We start from the raw sequence: 18,528 nt of genomic DNA on the forward strand, positions 1-18,528 counted from the left end.
GTCAGCAATCCCTGGGAGCGCTGGTGGGTGGGAGACCCTGATGCTGGGAATGCTTCCTGTGGTGGGGCTGCCTCTGGGTCCACTGGGTCAGAGCACATGACCAGCCACCAGCACATCCTGGAGAGTCCCCAGCAGTGCCAGCTGCCTGTGCAGGGACATGTCCAGGACCAGGCTCTTGGGAAGCAGCTTCTCCCAAGTCACAAAATGGTTTGGGTTGGAGGGGACCTTAAAAGAGTACCTTGTTCCACCACTGTCACAGGCAGCGACACCTTCCACTGTCCCAGGTGGTTCCAAGCCCCGTCCAACCTGGCCTTAGGCACTGCCAGGGATCCAGGGGCAGCCACAGCTGCTCTGGGCACCCTGTGCCAGGGCCTGCCCACCCTCCCAGGGAGGAATTCCTTCCCAATATCCCATCTGGCAGTGAGAAGCCATTGCCCCTTGTCCTGTCACTCCAGGCCCTTGTCCACAGTCCCTCTTGGAGCCCCTTTAGGCACTGGAAGGGGCTCTGAGGCCTCCCTGCAGCCTTCTCCAGGCTGAACAACCCCAGCTCATAGGAGAGGTGTTCCATCCCTCTACTCATCATGAGCTCAGAAAGAAACATCTTTGGCTCATGAATCAAGGCTGTCTCATAACCTGATGGGGTTTGTCACACCCCAAGCATTGGTCACCTCCCCAGATCAGAGCTGGGCAGGGCCCATGTGCCCATTCAGCCACAAACGCAGGGCTTTGCTGCTCTCAAATATCCCAAAACCAGTGGGGAAACCCACACAGACAGCACTGAGCCCTCCCAGCTGCGTCCACGTGGAGCTGGGATCGGAGCAGAGGACACGTCCTGACTCCATTTCCATTGCTCCCAGGTCGGATTGGTGCTGCAGTAAGGGAGCCCTTGCCAGGAGAGCGTGGAGGAGCCGGGCCTGCCGAGGTGCTGCCCTCATCCATTCTGCCAAAGCTGGACCCGCGCCGGGAGAGGGGGACTGGAGCCGCCGCCCCCGCTGCCGTCAGCCGTCTCCTTGTTTGGTTTAATTGCATCCTCGTAAAGACATGATCAAGGGAATGTAACTGCTGAAACTAGATCATGATTGGCATATAATGGATTTCACGGGTGAATAATAAAAGTATATATTATATATATTTTAAATCTTTCCTGTTCCCAACTGCCATGAGTTGCATTCGGCTGCTGAAGGTCACCACTGGGCCGCTGGACCGGGACTTTTCTGCATGGGGACAGCTGAGGCTGATGCTGCGGCGCCGGCGTGCTGGAGCACTGGGACGTGGTGGCCAGTGGCCAAACCCTCCCACCTGCCCCGAGAGTGCTTCGGGCTCTCCCCTGCTCGGCTCTTTGCCCCTGGTTTGCTCCTGACTCCGTTAAACAGGGCCCCTCCCCGCGGGCTCGGGAGCACGTCGAGATTCCTTTCCAAGGGCTATTTGTGCAAGCGATGCCTTGTCCCATCTCCTGCCCAGCCACGGAGACTCCAACCCTTCCTGCTTGACGGGGCGAGTGCTGAACCGAGGAGCAGCAGCGCCCAAAGATCCGGGGGGCATTCGGCTCCGGAGCGTGTCTGGCACACCCCGCGCTGCTGGGACTCCTGGGGCTCCTTCCCCTCAGCCTCCCCCGTGGGGCTGCGGGCACCGGCGGATGCTCCATTGCCCCTGCCACACTTCCAGCCTCTCTGCTCAGCTGCTTTTCTCTGGAAGCATGGAAATACGGATACAGCATCACCCCGGAGCTTCAGCCTCCCCACCCACCCCGGTGCCTCCACCACCAGCTCCCGCTGTCACCTCGTGCCGTGGGATCCGCCGAGATAAAGGAAACGTTTTCATGGAAAACCTTCATCCCATCGAGATCTTTTGGGAAAGGAGTGCCCGGACAGCCTCCTGCCATGCCATGAACCTTGTCCACCCAGAGCTCCGAGATTCTCCTGCCTGCCCAGCCAAAGGTTTCCAAAGCTGCACACCAAGGCCAAGACCCCGTCTATGCACTCCCACGCCTCCCTGTCCCTGCGTGTCCCTGTCACACCCCACGGCACCAAGGACCCTGAGAGCCTGTGCCCACCCCAGCCTGGACCTGTGGGGCCTCGGTGGGGACCAGGAGCCCATCACATCCCCCCTGGCAGTGCCATCACATCCCCCCCTGCTTGGGGTCCTGTGTCACCTATGCAAGTACCTCTGTGTCCCTTCCTGTGTCCCTGCTGTCCTGGGCTAGGGAAGGCTGGGTGCGGGTGGGGGACACCCAGTGGGATCCTTCCCCTGTCCCCATGGCAGGTTTGAGGGCTGCTCCAATGAATCCCCCCAGCTTCCATGGGTGCAGCACCCATGGGTGCTTGGCAGCTCCCCAGGGCACCACTGGTTTGGGGGTGGGTTCAGCCCTGATCCACCCACGATGGGGGCCCTGGGGCGTGACAGGGACACTGGGACAGGCTCTGTTAAAATAAAACCTTTATTCGACTGGCTTGATCCCAGGGTGTAAATCTGTGACTGTTGCTGGTACCAGGGCAGAGGTCGGGAATGTGTCCCCACCCGGGCACAATGGAGTGTGTGTGGTGGCAGGGTCCCCTCAGGGACTCCATGGCGATGGCACCGTCCTTGCACCCCAAGAGAGGGGCTGAGATCAAGCATGGCCAGGACTGGTGACATTTGGGGGTTGCTGTCACCCATGTCACCCCTGTGGGGCTGTGCTGGGCTGTCATTGGGCCAATGAACCCATCCTGGTTGTCACAGCATCTCTGTCCCCTCAAGGAGGGGAGGAGCAGGGCACCAGCAGATTGGGTGGCACTGGGGAACAGGGAGGGGAGCCCCCACCCCTTTGGGTCCTCCCAGCCCTGCTGTCAGCACAGACAGGTGAGGGGTGTCCCCAGACTGTCCCCACGCAGCGTGCCCATCCATGGAGGAGCCTGTTGTCCCCTGCACGGAGACACGATGTCCCTCCCATGGGCACCTTGGGGACACGAGGATGTCCCTCCTGTGGGCACCTCACAGGCTCTTGCATCGAACGTGCACAAAGAGCGTGGCGGGGGACAGGGACGCGCCGTCCTTGGAGAGCAGGTGGATGTGGCGGTACCCTGGGGACAGAGGGGGGCTCAGCGGGTGGCAGGGGCTGTCCCCGTCCCCGGAGGGCAGCGGGGTGGCACCCGCACCCACCTTGGCGCATGCTGGGCAGCGGCAGCGTGAACTGCCCCACGAAGTCGTTGCAGGAGGTGCTGTCGTAGTCCTCCACCACGAAGCGCACCAGCGCCAGCTCGGGCGCCCGCACCCGGAACCGCAGCGTCTCCTCCCAGCGCGGGTTGAAACCTGCGGCACCAGCGGGGGGTGGGTGCGGCCACCGGGACCAGCACCCGCCCTGCGGGGACCAGGGACCCCCCTGTGCGGCCACCGGGACCAGCACCCGCCCTGCGGGGACCAGGGACCCTCTGTACTGCTACTGGGGCCAGCACCACCCTGCGGGGACCAGGGACCCCCCTGTGCTGCTACTGGGGCTACCACCACCCTGCGGGGACCAGGAACCCCCCCGTGCTGATGCTGGGGCAGTGCCCCACCCTGCAGGGACCGGCGTGGTCCCCAGTGCTGCCACCAGGGATACTGGGGCCACCAGGGCCACCCAGTGCCCCGCAGGGCCCAGGAGGACCCCCCTGTGCACTGCCCCTGCCCTGGCTGAGCTGCTGTCCTGCACTGGGGGATGTGGGGGCTGGGGCAGGCTGGGGGAGTGGGGGTGATACTGGGGCCACAATGGGGTGTGCTGGGGAAAAGGGGGTCATACTGGAGCTGTGGTGGAGTATACTGGGGGAATGGGGATCACAGTAGGGGAACAGGAGACATGCTGGGGCCACAATGGGGTGTGCTGGGGAAAAGGGGTCCTACTGTGCCTGCAGTGGGGTGTAGTGGGGGAACAGGGGTCATACTGGGGGAATAGGGGTCATACTGGAGCCATGATGGGGTATACTGGGGGAAATGGGACCATACTGGTGCTGGACTGGGCTATACTGGGAGAATGGGGGTTGTACAGTGACTGTGGTGGAGTATACTGGAGGGATGGGATCATACTGGGACTCTGATGGGATATACTGGAGGAATGGCGGTTACACTGTGGTTGGGCTGGGCTATACTGGGAGAATGGGAATAACACTGGGGCCATGGCGGGGTAATCTGGCGGAACGGGGGTCATACTGGGGCTGTGGATACTGGGGAGGGTGGGCATCACACTGGGCTTGGGCTGGGTATACTGGAGGCCGTAAGGGAGCAGCACTGGGAAGGACTGGGACATGATGGACCCTGCCACTGGTGGGGATCAGGCGGTGCTGGGGAGGGGGCATTGGGTGCACAGAGGGCACTGGGATGTCCTGGGCACTGGTTCAGCTGGCAGTGAGTGCTGGGCCTGGGTAGCCAAGGGACTGTCCCTCACGGGGATCAGGGTGCCCTGGAGTGTCCCCATGGGTCCAGGTGCCCAGGGGTGTCCCCAGGGGTGTCCCCAGGGGTGCCCAGGTGCCAGCACTCACCGTTGTTGAGCTTGTGGTGGGTTTGTTGCTTGGCGCAGTCAGCCGGGATCCCGTGGATCTCCACACGCACAAAGGGATCCACGATGGAGCTGCCCTTGTCCCTGTTCAGCTTGGGCAGCTGCTGTGCTGTGATCACCTGTGGCACAGGGAGCTGGGGACCAGGGGACGGGGACCACGGGGGCCCAGGGGGACCTGGGTGTGGGGAAAGGACTGGTGCCCCCAGGAGAAGGGATGTGGGTGGCACTTGGCTGGGGTTGGGGACACGGTGAAAGGGAGGGAGGTGGCTGATGCCACCCAGTGGCTGACACCAGCTGGATTTGGGGGACAGGGTTGGTGTCACCCACAAGTGTCATGGGTGACACACAGTCAGGAGCATGGATGGGGTGAGGAGGAGGGAGGGGGCTGGTGCCATCCAGGAGAAGGGACGTAGGTGGCACATGGCTGGGTGTGGGGACAGGGCTGGTGTCCCCAGAAGGCAGCAGGTGGCACCCAGCCAGGAGTGGGGATGGGGTGAAGAGGAGGGAGGTAGTTGGTACCAGCCAGGAGAAGGAACATGAGTGACATGTGCCTGGGTCCCCACGAGAAGGGATGCGGGTGCCACTTAGCTGGGGTTGGGGATGGGGCGGGGAGGAGGTGACATGGTTGATACCAGGTGGATTTGGGGACAGGGTTGGTGTCACCCAGGAGTAGAGACATGGGTGGTACCCAGGCAGATGTGAGGGGAGGTCAGTGTCCCCAGCAAAAGAGAGGTTGGTGGCACCCAGGAGAAGGTGTGTGAGTGGCACCGGGCTGGACATGGGCTTGGCATCAATCACCCTGAGGGGACATGGGTGGCACCTGGCTGGGAGTGGGGCTGGTGTCACCTGGGGAAAGATGGGAGTGGCACCTGGCTGGGCATTGGAATGTCATAGGTGTGACCCAGCAGGGACGTGGGTGGCACCCAGCCGGGCATGGGGGCAGGCCCGTGGGCTGTCCTCACCCTGATGTGCAGCGCCAGGCGCCGGGACCCCTCTCCGGGGGGGCTGCGCAGGCAGAGGGGCTTCAGGACGTAACCACAGCGCCCGTTGGGCAGGAAGCGCCCGGTGTTCAGGTCCATCTCATACCCCGGCGTCTGGAAGTTGAGGGCCACTGTGGGGGCAGCGGGACAGGGTGTCAGGGTGGGTGCTGGCTCTGGGGGTGGGTGCCAGGCCATGGGGGGCTCTGGGGGTCTCACCCAGCTGGCAGCCAGCGTTCCACATCTCCTGGGGGTTGTAGTTGGCGGAGTTCATCTTGAGCCCCAGCGGGTACACGCGGCTGAGCTGGCGGGCGTTGTACCGGACCAGCGCCGGGCCTGGGTGGGAGACACAGCTCAGAGGGGCCACTGCATCCTCGGGTGCTGCTGGGGGGCCCAGGGACATGGACAGAGCCTGCCCAGCTGGGTGGACCCTGAGCCTGAAATGTGACCCAGGCCCTGAAACCAGACCCTGGGGTTCAGACCCCAACCCTGGACCTTGAGCTTGGACCCCTGACCCTAAACCTCTGACCCTGGATCCTGACCTTGACCCCACACCTTGACTTTAGACCCCTGACCCTGGACCTTGACCATGGAACCCAGACCCTGACCCCAGATTTTGACTCTGATCCCTGGACCTCAGACTCCAAAACTCCCAAGCTTATGCCCCGACCCAGATCCTAATTCCAGTCCTTGACCCCAGACATTGACCCTGGCCCCAGACACTGATCCTGGACCCCAGACCCTGAACACTGACTCAGATGTTAATCTCAGGCCCTGACCTCAGATTCTGACCCTTACCCCCAGTCCTAGACCTTGACCCCAGACCTCAGTCCCTGGACTCTGACCCAGACCTTATTCCCAGCCCCGGCCCTGGACCCAGATGCCACATCCTAAACCGTGGTCCCAGACCTTGGTCCTGGTCGTGTGACCCCAGCCCTGGCCTCTGGCCCCAGACCCTGCCAGCAGAGCCCAGCGTCCCCCATCCAGGGCTGCCCTGACCACCACCCATGGAGCCACCCCAGAGACAGAGCCCACCATTCTCAGCCCCTCCTGCATCCCAGTGTCGTCAGGAGCATGGAGCCACCCTGTCCCCATCCCTGTCCCCATCTGGTGGCCCTCACCCGCCTCCTTGATGAGCTTGCGTGCCTTCCTCTCGCTGAAGGAGGACATCTGGCAGGGCTGGGGGTGGCGCAGGGCCTGGGCCAGCCCGGGGAAGGGGACAGCCTGGCAGTACACCACCAACGCCGACAGCTCCGGGGACACCTGCGACGCGTCCTTGGCCTGTGGGAGCCACCGTGGCATCAGGGACACCCTGGCCCCAGTGGCCACCTGCCTGCCCGAGGGTCTACAGATCCCCCTCCCCTGCTAGTGCTGAGTGCTGAGACCCCCAAGGCCATGGAGACCCTCAAAGTAGGGGAGATCCTGATGCAACGGAGACCCCGAGGTGGAGCAGAACCTGAGGCAATGGAATGATGGACATGGGGCTGGTGGGGAACCCAAGCTGGTTGAGAACCTGAAGTCATGGAGAACCCAAGAGGATGGACAGCCCAAGATGCTAGAGACCCCAAGGTGAGGGAAACCCCAAAGTACTGGAGAACCTGAGGTGATGGGCACCCTGAGATGATGGAATACTTGAGGTGACAGAAACCCCAGAGTGATGGAGACCCCAACAGGTCACCCTGGATGTGATGGAGGCCCAACATGATGGAGAACTTGCAGTGACAGAGACATCCAAGTGTTGGAAACCCCACAAACAGGCCACCCAGCCCAAGGGGAAGAGGGAGGCACAACTGAGGGGTCCCCAAGCTCGGTCCCCTCTTCCCAGCAGTGACAGCCACTCACCACCCCCATGTCACCTGCCCCATCGGCCACCCCAGCTCCATCCCATGGCCCACCTGCAGAGGTTTGATCTCCTGCAGCGACTGCAGCGACTGAAAGAGGAGAGAGCAGGGCTGCACAGGGGGATGCTGGGACAGTGCCAGGACGCTGCGGTCCCCCAGCACCACCAGGATGCTCTGATCCATCAGGGCCACCAGGATGCCGTGGTCCCCCAGCACCACATCCCTGGGGAAGTCTCTTACCCGCCGGGGGCTTCTCTCCTGCACCTTCTCCTCCTCTTCTTCTTCCTCCTCTTCCTCTTCCTCCTCCTTGGGGTCCAGAAGGGAGGTGACACCCCGGGGCTCCTGCCACAGCTCTGGCAGCTTCTTGCCCTTCACCAGGATCTTTTCCTTCAGCTGCTACAGGAGGCAGGGCCGAGCTAAGGGCTTGGAGGGGACATGGGGACACCACGGTGGGCGCGCAGGTGGCCTTACCTCTGGTGAGGGCAGATCGTGGGGGTCCTGCCCCTGCAGGGGCTGAGTCAGCAGCTTGTCCCCCAGGATGGCCTTCATGTGCCGGGCCATGGTGGCCTGCTGCTCCAGCCCGCAGTGGTTCTCCAGGGACAGGATGACGGGGTAGGGGGATTTCTGGCCGTGGGCACGGGCAGCGGTCAGCACCCCGCACCCAGCACCCAGTGCCCCACCCAGGGCTGCCGGCCCCGCCTCACCTCGAAGGCGGAGTCGCGGATGCTCTCGATGACGTCGCGGAAGAGGATTTTGGAGGTGAGAGTGTGGCCGTGGTAGACGACAGGTTCCCCGTCGGAGCCCTCCCAGCAGTCCAGCTCCACACAGCGGCACCCTGCCCTCAGCGCCCTGCCAGCACACCGTCACCATGGGGGTCCCTGTCACCCTCGAGCCACGGGACCTTCTGGGGCTCCACGGGGACCGGGGACACCCACCTGACGTAGGCTTCGGTGCTGCTGGTGCCGCCGATCTGGTTGCGGGTCAGGTAGGTGTTGTGGGAGGAGGAGATGAAGTAGTGGCTCAGGGGCTGGCTCATGTCCTGGTGCACCTTGGTGTGCTCCTGGTTGAGGATGTCCCCGGCAGCAGAGAGCAGGTACATCATGAAGCCATCCAGCATCATCAGCTCCTGCTGCTTGGCTGTGGGACACGGTGCCAGGTGTCACATGGTGCTGGCAGGGTGGCGCCCTGGGGGCTTTCCCCACTCGGAGGTCCCAGCGGTGCCATGTTCACCCCCAGACCTGGCACTGTGGCACCCAGGGGATGTGGAGGTGCCCTTTGTGTCCCATCTCCCACCTGATGTCCCCCCCTCCTAGTGCCACATCTACCTTAAGGGTACTATTGTGACACCCTAAAGACACAGAGGTCCTTTGTCCCCACCATGATGTCCCCTGTCCTCCTAGTGCTATGCTCGCCCTGGACCTGCCATGGTGGGACCTGAGGAAGACAGAAGTCCCTCAGCAGTGTCACATCATACGAGCTGGCATCACATCGCCCATGAGACATGGATGGCCACCTGCTGTCCACCCGCACCTTCACATCCCCTGTCCCACAGTGTCGCGTCCACCAGGCCATGTGTTGGATGGCTGACACTGGGGGCACTCTGGGAATGGACCCCGGGACAAGCCTTGGAGGACCCCATGCCAGTTTGGGGGGTGACACCACCAATCAGAGCCCCATCCTTACCCCACCCATGCCCTCCTGTGGCTCTGGCAGTGCCCATCCCGTTATCCCACACCCTCAGCCGTACCCTTCTCGTTGAGCTCATAGGTGCAGATGATGGCACGGGCCTGGCTCAGGCTGGAGTCCTCGCCCTGATCCCGCAGGAAATCCTGCAGCTCCTCGGCTGACAGGACCCGGTCCTCGCCTGAGTAGCACCCAAAAAGCTCCTCCAGCTCCGGCCGCTGCAGCAGCCGCCGGCAGAACAGCTCCAGCTCTCGGCCCTCCAGCCGCTCGTTGCCCGAGTGGTCACACTCCTGATGGGACACAGCCCAAGCTCAGGGACCATCCCCTCCCCGTGTGGACAGGGTACAGCCACCCCCTACCCTGTTCTGCCTGTCCCCTGGAGTTGGTGATGTGTGTGTGATGAGTTTGGGGGGCTCAGCTACTGGCATGGCCCCTTTGTTCCCCCACCCAGAGCCCTCTGACCCTCCACTGCAGGATGGAGCAGAGCCGAGCTCCGTGCCTCAGTTTCAGGTGGAAAGGGACCTTTGGAGATGCCCAGAGGGACAGCTCTCCATGGGGGAGAAACACCACACCTTGGGGACACACGGAAGAGTGGCTGGGACAGCTCACCCTACCTCACCCCACTCCACCACGTGCTCCTGATGGGACCCAACCACTGATGGCCGTGGGTGGCTTTGGGTGTGGGGAGTTTGTCAGTTCTCTGTGCTGGGGAAGGCAGAGAAGGAGCCAGTGATTCCCTCCCCGTGACAGCAGTGTGGGTGGTGCAGAACAGGACCGGTACCTTGAAGAGCTTGGAGGCGTAGACATCGTCCATGTCGATGTTGAGCATCCTCAGCATGCTCTTCACCTCCCGGAAGGACATCTTGTTGTCCTTGTTCCTGTCTGCTCGCTGCAGAACCCCATGGATCCAACTGCACCGGGGTAAGGAAACCACCTGGTGTCACCCACAGCTGTCCCCAGCCTGTCCCCAAGCCCCCAGAGCTCCCTCAAAGGATACTGGTCGAGCTTCTCCATCTGGCTCATGGCCTGCAGCCGCCCCATCAGCTTGGTGAGCCCCTGCACCCAGTGCCGGGCGTCCTCCTCGCCGCGGGCGGCCAGATCGAGGTTCTTGCGGCGGCCCTTGAAGGCGAGGGTGAAGCAGTGGCGCTCGGGGAAGGCGGCCCCGTGCTTGCGCAGCCCCTCCGACTGGCGACCCTCGCGCACCGCCTCGATGTGCGCCACCGAGACTGCGGGGACACGCGCGGGGGTGGGGAGGGACGATGGACGTGCTCCCTCGGCGGGTCACCCACCCGCCAGCATCCTGCAAGACACCCTGGCTGCTGATGGACACCCCCGCGGCGCCCCAGGGCACAGGGCTCGGCTCCTGTCGGTGCCGCAGCCGGGCTTAACCCGCTAATCCCAGGCGAGACAGGAACCGCGGCCGCTGCCCCTGCGGGGATGGGGACGGGGACGCTGCCAGGGGATGGAGCCGCCTTGCAGCGGTGCCAGCTCCAGGCACCCATCCCAGGCAAGAGGGTGGAAAGAGACGGGTGATGCCGGGGAGGGGGACAGAGTCTGGCCGGGATGGAGACGGGACCTTGTGCTGAGCCCAGGGGGCACGGGGACGGGTGGGGGCTCTTGCATGGGGTGTACTGGGAGGCCCTGGAAAGTTTTGGAAGGCTCTGGGAGCCACTAGGTGAAGTGGGTTGGAGTTCAGGTATTGGGTGGGGGTCCATATTCTGGACTGGATTCATAGGTCTGGGTCTGGATCCCAGGTTTGGGGTGCAGGTCCTGGACTGGGGTCTGAGTGCTGGGGGATGTCTGGGTCCTGGGTGGGGATCTGGGGTCCAGGTCACAGGTGGGGATCCAGGCAGGAATCTGGGTCACAGATGGAGGTCTGGGCCAAGTCTGGATTGTGGAGTTCCGTGGCCCAGGTGGGGTCTGGTTCTCACTGGGGGATTTGGGTCCTGGGCTGTGGTCTGGGTCTTGGGCTGGGGTCTGGAACTCAGGTGGGGTCTGGGTTCTGGGTGGGGATCCAGGTCCTGGGGTAGGGTCTGGGTTCCAGATGGGGTTCCTGGACTGGGATCTGGGTCTCACATGGTGTCTGGATTCTGTGTGGGAGTCCAGGTCCAAGGCTGTGGACTAGGTCCTGGATTGGGATCTGGGTGCCAGGTGGGTGTCTGGGTAGGGGTCTAGGTTCTTGGTAGGGCTTTAGGGGTGGGCTTGGGGCACTGCCCGGGTCCTGGCCCTCCCTGCAGTCATGCTGGTGCAGGATGTGTCCCGGTGTCCCCCAGCCCCCACGGGACAGTCCCAGCACTCACAGCTCTGGGGGGAGTGGGAGCGCCCGAAGCGTCCCTCGAAGCAGACGGTCACCCCGTCCTCCTGCAGGCGGAACAGCCGCTCCCTGGAGCCCCCCCTGGCCTTGACCTTCCAGAGCAGGGACCCCCGGAGCATCCGCTGGACGTCCTCATCCTCCGTCAGACCTGTGGGGACCAGCCTTGGGCTACTGGGGGAGTCTGGGAGGCACTGGAAGTTCTAGGGGGGTACTGGGAGTATGGGTTGGGAGGGGGGGGTTGGTGCACACCTGTGTGCACGTCTGTATCCTGTGGGATGGCACGGGATAAATGGGGCAGGACAGATGTGATGCAGTGGGATGGGATGGGATGGGACAGACACAATGGGACAGAACAACACAGCATGGCATGGGACAGGATGGAGGGATGGGACAGGACAGGGTGAGACAGACAGGAGAGGCGGATGGGATGGGATGGGATGGGATGGGATGGGATGGGATGGGACATGAATGACACAATGTGACAGTGCAGATGAGACAAGATGGGACAAGTAGGATTGGACAGGATGGGGTAGGGTAGACTGGACTGGATGGGACAGAGTGGGCAGGACAAACATGACAGGACAGGATGGGACAGGGCAGGCAGGGACAAGATGGGGCAGATGGGATGGGTCAGAGCAGATGGGATGGGGTGGGACAAACAGATTGGGATGGGGCAGGATTGTATGGGATGGGATGGAACAGGTCAGGATAGAACACCATAGGACAGGGCTGACAGGGCAGGATGGGATGTGATGGGACAGATGGGATGAGGCAGGAATAGGTTGGAATGGGATGGGACAGGCAGGAGAGGACAGACAGGACAAGCCACTGCCCTTGGGCCCCTTTGGAGCACTGTGTGGCTGTCCAAGGGGGACAGGACACAGCAGTGACACAGCCCAGCTGCTAAATCCCAGCAAAGCCGTCCGGATCCTGCATGGACAGTGCCAGGACGGTGCCAGCAGGGGAGCTCAGGCTGGGAACAATGACGGGATGGACTCGGGGGACTCGTGGGCCCACGCCTCAGCCATTCATGGAGTGGTTATTTCCTCCCTTTTTGTTTTGGCAGCCATTCCTAACATCCCCAGCGGCCATGTCCTGCTCTGGACGGAGATTCCACTCCTGGGCTGGGAAAGGGTGGTTTTGGGGCTCACAGGGACATCCTGAGCCAGCCATGGCCTCAGGGATGCAGCCACCAGCTGCCACCACCTCCTACGTGGGTCACATCCTGCCCGAGGTGCAGGATGGAGGGCAGGTATGGACACGTGAATGCACGAGCATAGGGATGCATGGATGTATGGATACAGGTGCACGGGCACAGGGATGGACACACAGATTGTCAGATACAGGGGCACAGGTGTGTGGATGCACAGGTGCACATGGATGCTCAGGTACAGGGACTTATGGATGCATGGACATAGAAACGCAGGGACGCATGGACACATGGATGCAGGGACGCATGGACACACGGATATTCAGGTAGATGGATGCACAGGTGCCTGGATACAGGCACATGGACACACGGATGCATGGATACACATGCTCAGTCACAGGTCACGTGGACATAGGGATGCACTGATACACGGATGCAGGGATGTATGGATGCATGGAGACACGGATGCAGGGATGTACGGATGCACAGGTGCACAGATGCACTGCTGCGAGGACACACGGACACCTGGATCCACAAGCATGGATGCATGGACAGGCAGACACATGTTGTGCATGGACACAGGGGTGCTCCAAGACACAGGGATGCACAGACATACAGGCGCCAGGATGTACGGACACGTGGATGCAGGGACAGATGGACATGTGGACACATGGACACACGGATGTATGGATATAGAGGTACAGGGACAGATGGATGCATGGATGCACTGGTGCAAGGACACACAGAAACAGGGACACAGGGACACACAGACACGGACACACGGAGCTGCAGCAGCTCCAGGCACACAGCCCTGTGCCCAAAGCCGTGGGGCACAAGGCCAGACCTGGCCCTTCCCACTGCTCCCACTCCGGATTGGGCCGGCCACTCCCAGGGATGCACCCTGACCTTGCCAGGCACCCACTGCCCCTGCCTGGATTAGTGAACCTTGTGTGCCAGGAGCTCCATGGGCAGCACCCCTGGGTGGGGAAACTGAGGCAGGGTGTTGGGGAGGGTCCGGGGAGTGGGACCTGAACCCTGGAGGCGATAAACACCCTGAGCAAGGGGGCTCCTGTCACCTGTGACGTGGCCAAACCCCGACCCCGCTGTCCCCCAATGGCTGGGGCGATGCACAGCTACTCTGGGGTGACCTTGGGGACCCCTCCCATCCAGGGGGACCCTTCCCTGCTGTGGGGCACCCATCCACCTCGGGGACTCTCCCTGCCAGGGGAACCCTTCTGTCCCTGGGGACCCATCTCTGTCATGGGGGCCCCCACCCTGCCATGGGGACCTATTCCTGCCACAAGGGTCCTCACCCACTTCGGGGACTTCCCAGCCACGGAGATCCCTCCCGGACCCCTCTGGCACAGCCCTGCCGGAGTTTCTGCCCCGTTTCCCCCGAACTCACCCATTTTCTTCAGGGCTCTCCCGGGCCGGCGGGAACCACCGGCACCGTCCGACGGGGCGCGGAGCTGCTCGGCGGCGGGACGCGCCTTCCTGCCGCAGATCATGACGCGGGACCCCCGGTACCGCCGGTACCGCCGGTACTCCCGGTGTTCCCGGGACTCCGGAGCTCTTGGTGCTCCAGGTACTCCCGGTGCTCCCGGTGCCCCGGGTAGTTCTGTTGCTCCCGGTACTCCCGGTGCCCCCGGCCGGTGTAACCGGGCTGGGCGGTGGCGGAGGTCGGGGCTGGGCTGGGGCTGGACTGGGGCTTGGCGGCCGGGCCGTGACCGGGGCCGGCCGCGGGGAGGGACCGGGAGGAGCCACATCGCAGCCCCGGCGCTGTTAACCGTTTGTGCCGGCCCGGGGCGAGCGGCGGCTGCCGGGGGCGGCCGGGGCTGCACCGGGCCGGGGCTGCTCCGGGGTGGGACCGGGCTACACGGGGCTCGTTCTGCACCGCGGTCCCTCAGCACCGGGAGCGGGCCGGAGTCCCGACGCGCAGCCGGGCATTCGTTCTGTACCGTGGGTCCCGCTCTGTCCGAAGGGCCGGTCCGTCCCGGGACGGACCGCGAGTCCGCCTGCCCAGGGGACACGTCGGTCACCACCAGGGAGCCCCAGTGTGCCCGGGGGCCACGGTTGCCAGCGCCACCCCTGGCAGAGCCAGTGGGGACCCGGAGCACCCCCTCTGCCAGCACACCTGGGGGACGCAGTCCTGCCGTGCCGGCTCTGTCCCCAGCTCATGGGCCCGGTGGCACCGGGCTGAGGGGCCACACGCGGGTGCTGGGACCTCCGGGTGACTGTCCCCACTGGTGGCACACCCAGGGAGTGGCAGCAGCATGAGCTGGGAGGTGCCAGGGCTCACGTGTGAGCCCCACGTGTGTGTGTTTGCAGACACAGATCCCAGAATCGTTTAGGATAGGACCTAAAAGACCCCCAGGATCGTCGAGTGCACCCTGTGCCCGATCCCCACCTTGTCACCAGCCCAGAGCCCTGAGCCCCACGTCCAATTGGTTTTGGGTACTGCCAGGGATGGGGACTCCAACACCTCCCTGGGCAGCCCCTTCCAGTGCCTGACCACCCTTTCCATGGCGAAATCCCTCCTGAAGTCCAACCTGACCCTGCCCTGGCACAGCTTGGGGCCGTTTCCTCTCGCTCTGTCCCTGGTTGCAGTTTTCCCACAGCCACCACTGAGGGTGGGTGGGGCAGGAATGGATGGGTGACCGCAGGCTTCTCCCAAAAACCCAGCGTGTCCAGGGGAACAGGGAGGCCATCCCAGGCCTGGCTGGGCTGTGGGGACCAGGAGCTACAGGACAGGAAGAGGAGGTGACTTTCCCCAGCGCCAGGGCTGCAGCGGTGCAGTTGGGCCTCCAGGGGTGATCCAAGGCAGACTGGAGCAACATCTGGGCACCTTGAGTGATCCCTGAGTATCCTGGGGTGACATCTGGACCCTTGGGGCAGCATCTGGGTATCCTGGGGGATATTGGATTATGCTGAGGGAACATTGGGGCATCCATGGCAACATCTGGGCATCCTGGGTGGCATCTGTGTATCCTGAGCAACATCTGGGCACCCAGAGCAACAAATGGGCATTCCTGGGAATGCTCTGGTTACCCCAGAGCAACATCTGTTCATGCAGGGAGACATCTGGGCAGCATCTGAGCAGCCTGGGACAGTATTTTAGTGCCGATTTTCAAGGCCTGGGCAATTCCTGCAACATCTGGACAGCTGGGGACACATCCATGCAGTGCCTGGGCTGTGTTTGGGGGGGAGGAAGCTCTTTCTGAATACTTTGGGAACAGGGGGACACCACAGCCACCCCAAAAATGCACTTGCAACTCGCATAACCGGGCTCTGCTCCAAGTTCTCTTCCTCCCGTTGAAACTGCATTCCCAGGAATTCAGCAACAGATGCCTCGAGCCGGTGGAATGACCGGGATAAACACCTCTGGCTGCAAAATCCGCAGCACGAACAAATCCCGGTGCGGTTCCTCCTCTCCCGCGGCGTTGCTATTTTCTCCCGCCCGCCAGCGGGTTGGAAGCGATCCCATGGAAGGCAGCAGCTCGCATTCCCGGCTGCTTATAGCACAGCACGTGTCCCGTGAATCAGCGCTCGGGATTCGGGGCCGGCTCCGCCGCGAGCAGGAGCCAGCGAGGCCCTGTCGCGGTTCCGAGCAGGAGCCCTGAGTCAGAGCTTGGAAATGGCCGGAGGTTTAAAAGGCTTTACTGCGTTTATTTAATATATTTATTGGGGTTTTAAAATTATTTATTTCATTTCATTTATTTATGTTCAACTGGCAAGATTCCCCAGAGGACGTGGATGAGATTTAGAGGGGGGGGGGGTGTTGCCCCTCTTGGATTTGGGATTTGGAGGTGGGATTAAGGTGGAAAACCGGAGTGTGAGGCAATGATGAAACTGGCACAGAGATGCTGAAAGCTGCTCTGCATCCCAATCCCAGCATCCAGCCCCGGGTGAGGGCCGGATCCAGGTGGTCCCCAGGGCACCCCAGAACCTCCCACATGCCCAGGGCACCTTGTTCTGCCAGGTCACCCATGTCCCCATGTCCCCAGAGCTCCCTGCCTTCAAGAAAAGCCCTTGGAGCAGAGGGGGAAGGAGCTTCACCTTGGGGGCTCAGAGACCCCAAATTCTGCCCCTTCCTCACTAGCATAATTAGTTGTTGGATAATAATTAATATTATAAAAAATATAATAGAAGTATACTGTGGATAAAGTTGGATAATAATTTACAATTGCTCTGCCTGACCCAGCTGTCTCCTCCCCATGCAATGGGATCCTGCTCCTGCCCAGTGCCCCGGTGACACTGTCCTGGTGCCATATTCCAGATCCCCTGTGCAGTGTCCCAGTGCAGTATCCCAGTCCCCCAGTACTTTATCCAACTTTCCCAGTGCAGTGTCCCAGTTTCCTGGTCCTTTCTCCTGGGACCCTTGGTACGTGGCTCCATTGCATCGTCCCCATGCCTGGTGCATTGTCCTGCTGTCCCCATGCATGACCCCATTATCTTGGGTGATTATCACAGAATCCCTGACTGGTTTGGGTTGGAAGGGACCTTAAAGCCCATCCAGTGCCACCCCTGCCATGGGCAGGGACACCTTCCACCATCCCAGGTGGCTCCAAGCCCTGTCCAGCCTGGCCTGGGACACTTCCAGGGATCCAGGGGGAGCCACAGCTGCTCTGAGCATCCTGTGCCAGTGTCCCAGAGCATCCCTGTGCTCTGGCACTTCCTGCCTGCCTTGTCCTGCTGCACAGCCCAGATGGGTGAAACCTCGTGGCACTGTCCCTGTGCCTGGTGCAGTGTCATAGAGCTCTGTCCCTGTCCCATTGCACTGTCCTCTTGCACAGGGTCCCTGTCCTGGGATGTGGCTGCAGTGTCACTGCACTGCCCTGGTGCATTGGAGAACTGTCCCAAAGCACTGTCCCGGTGCCCTGTCCCAGTGATGCATACCTGGGCTCTGGCCTGGGGCACAGCCTCGCTGTTCAGGGGTGCTGGAGCGCTGGGCACCTCCCGTAGACACCGTCCCACTGTCCCGGTGCACCATTCCACTATCCCAGTTCACCCTCCCCGTCCATTATCCCGGTGCCCTGCCCCAAGGCACTGGCTGGGTGCACCCATCCCGGTGCTCTGCTTCTCTGTCCCTGTGCCCTGTTTCACTACCCTGGTGCATCTTTCACTATCCTGGAGCACTGTACCCGTGCACTGTCCCACTGCCCTGCTATCCCACTGTCCCTGTCCTGCTGTCCCTGTCCCACTGTCCCTGTCCCGCTGTCCCTGTCCCAGTCCCTGTCCTGCTGTCCCCTTGTCCCTGTCCCGCTGTCCCCCAGTCCCTGTCCCTGTCCCCCTGTCCCTGTCCCTGTCCCTCTGTCCCTGTCTCTGTCCCCCGTCCCTCTGTCCCGCTGTCCCTGTCCCAGTCCCCCTGTCCCTGTCCCTGTCCCTCTGTCCCTGTCCCCCTGTCCCTCTGTCCCTGTCCCAGTCCCCCTGTCCCAGTCCCTGTCCCTGTCCCTGTCTCTGTCCCTCTGTCCCTGTCCCTCTGTCCCTGTCCCAGTCCCTGCCCCTGTCCCTGTCCCCCTGTCCCTGTCCCTGTCCCTGTCCCTCTGTCCCAGTCCCTGTCCCTGTCCCTCTGTCCCTGTCCCTGTCCCTGTCCCCCTGTCCCTGTTTCCCTGTCCCTCTGTCCCTGTCCCTCTGTCCCTGTCCCTGTCCCTGTCCCTGTCCCTCTGTCCCTGTCCCCCTGTCCCTGTCCCTCTGTCCCTGTCCCTCTGTCCCTGTCCCAGTCCCTGTCCCTGTCCCAGTCCCGCTGTCCCAGTCCCTCTGTCCCTGTCCCTGTCCCTCTGTCCCTGTCTCTGTCCCTGTCCCTGTCCCTGTCCCTGTCCCTCTGTCCCTGTCCCTCTGTCCCTGTCCCCCTGTCCCTGTCCCCCTGTCCCTCTGTCCCTGTCCCCCTGTCCCAGTCCCTGTCCCTGTCCCTCTGTCCCTGTCCCTCTGTCCCTGTCCCTGTCCCAGTCCCGCTGTCCCAGTCCCGCTGTCCCAGTCCCTCTGTCCCTGTCCCTGTCCCTCTGTCCCTGTCTCTGTCCCTGTCCCTGTCCCTGTCCCTCTGTCCCTGTCCCTCTGTC

At 62.6% G+C, this 18,528-nt stretch overlaps 2 protein-coding genes across 3 annotated transcripts in view; one reads left to right on the forward strand and one right to left on the reverse strand.

Moving 5' to 3' along the window:
- NMT1 (N-myristoyltransferase 1) overlaps positions 1-2,454 on the forward strand; it is an 18,289-nt gene extending 15,835 nt beyond the window's left edge. Inside the window, exon 12 of the mRNA XM_039565735.1 lies at positions 858-2,454. Coding sequence (XP_039421669.1) covers positions 858-878 — 21 coding nt within the window. The 3' untranslated portion in view covers positions 879-2,454. The remainder of the gene's footprint in view (positions 1-857) is intronic.
- PLCD3 (phospholipase C delta 3) lies at positions 2,420-14,694 on the reverse strand. Of its 2 annotated transcripts, XM_039565733.1 has the most exons (17): positions 14,607-14,693; positions 13,878-14,487; positions 11,309-11,470; positions 10,006-10,234; positions 9,790-9,919; positions 9,073-9,298; positions 8,261-8,462; positions 8,030-8,174; positions 7,797-7,949; positions 7,566-7,721; positions 7,380-7,415; positions 6,606-6,765; positions 5,704-5,820; positions 5,470-5,618; positions 4,491-4,626; positions 3,139-3,288; positions 2,420-3,059 (listed from the first exon to the last, which is right to left on the reverse strand). In XM_039565733.1, exons 2-17 carry the CDS (start codon positions 14,236-14,238, stop codon positions 2,971-2,973), a joined length of 2,601 nt encoding a protein of 866 aa, XP_039421667.1. In that variant the 5' UTR covers positions 14,239-14,487; positions 14,607-14,693; the 3' UTR covers positions 2,420-2,970. The 2 variants fall into 2 exon arrangements, with proteins under 2 accessions (XP_039421667.1, XP_039421668.1); XM_039565734.1 differs by having other exon boundaries at positions 7,566-7,718; positions 13,878-14,694.
- Between the last annotated feature and the right edge of the window lie 3,834 nt (positions 14,695-18,528).

This window comes from Corvus cornix, chromosome 27, assembly GCF_000738735.6.
Source record: "Corvus cornix cornix isolate S_Up_H32 chromosome 27, ASM73873v5, whole genome shotgun sequence".
NCBI lineage: Eukaryota > Metazoa > Chordata > Aves > Passeriformes > Corvidae > Corvus > Corvus cornix.

What these genes read in the sequence shown, in the direction of transcription:
- PLCD3 (XM_039565733.1), bottom strand. Translation starts at nt 14,238, where the DNA reads ATGTGGCTCCTCCCGGTCCCTCCCCGCGGCCGGCCCCGGTCACGGCCC. An exon ending in AGCACCGAAGCCTACGTCAG is followed by an intron (nt 8,175 to 8,260) that starts GTGGGTGTCCCC and finishes GTGTGCTGGCAG; the next exon opens with GGCGCTGAGGGCAGGGTGCC. An exon ending in ACGATCTGCCCTCACCAGAG is followed by an intron (nt 7,722 to 7,796) that starts GTAAGGCCACCT and finishes TGCCTCCTGTAG; the next exon opens with CAGCTGAAGGAAAAGATCCT.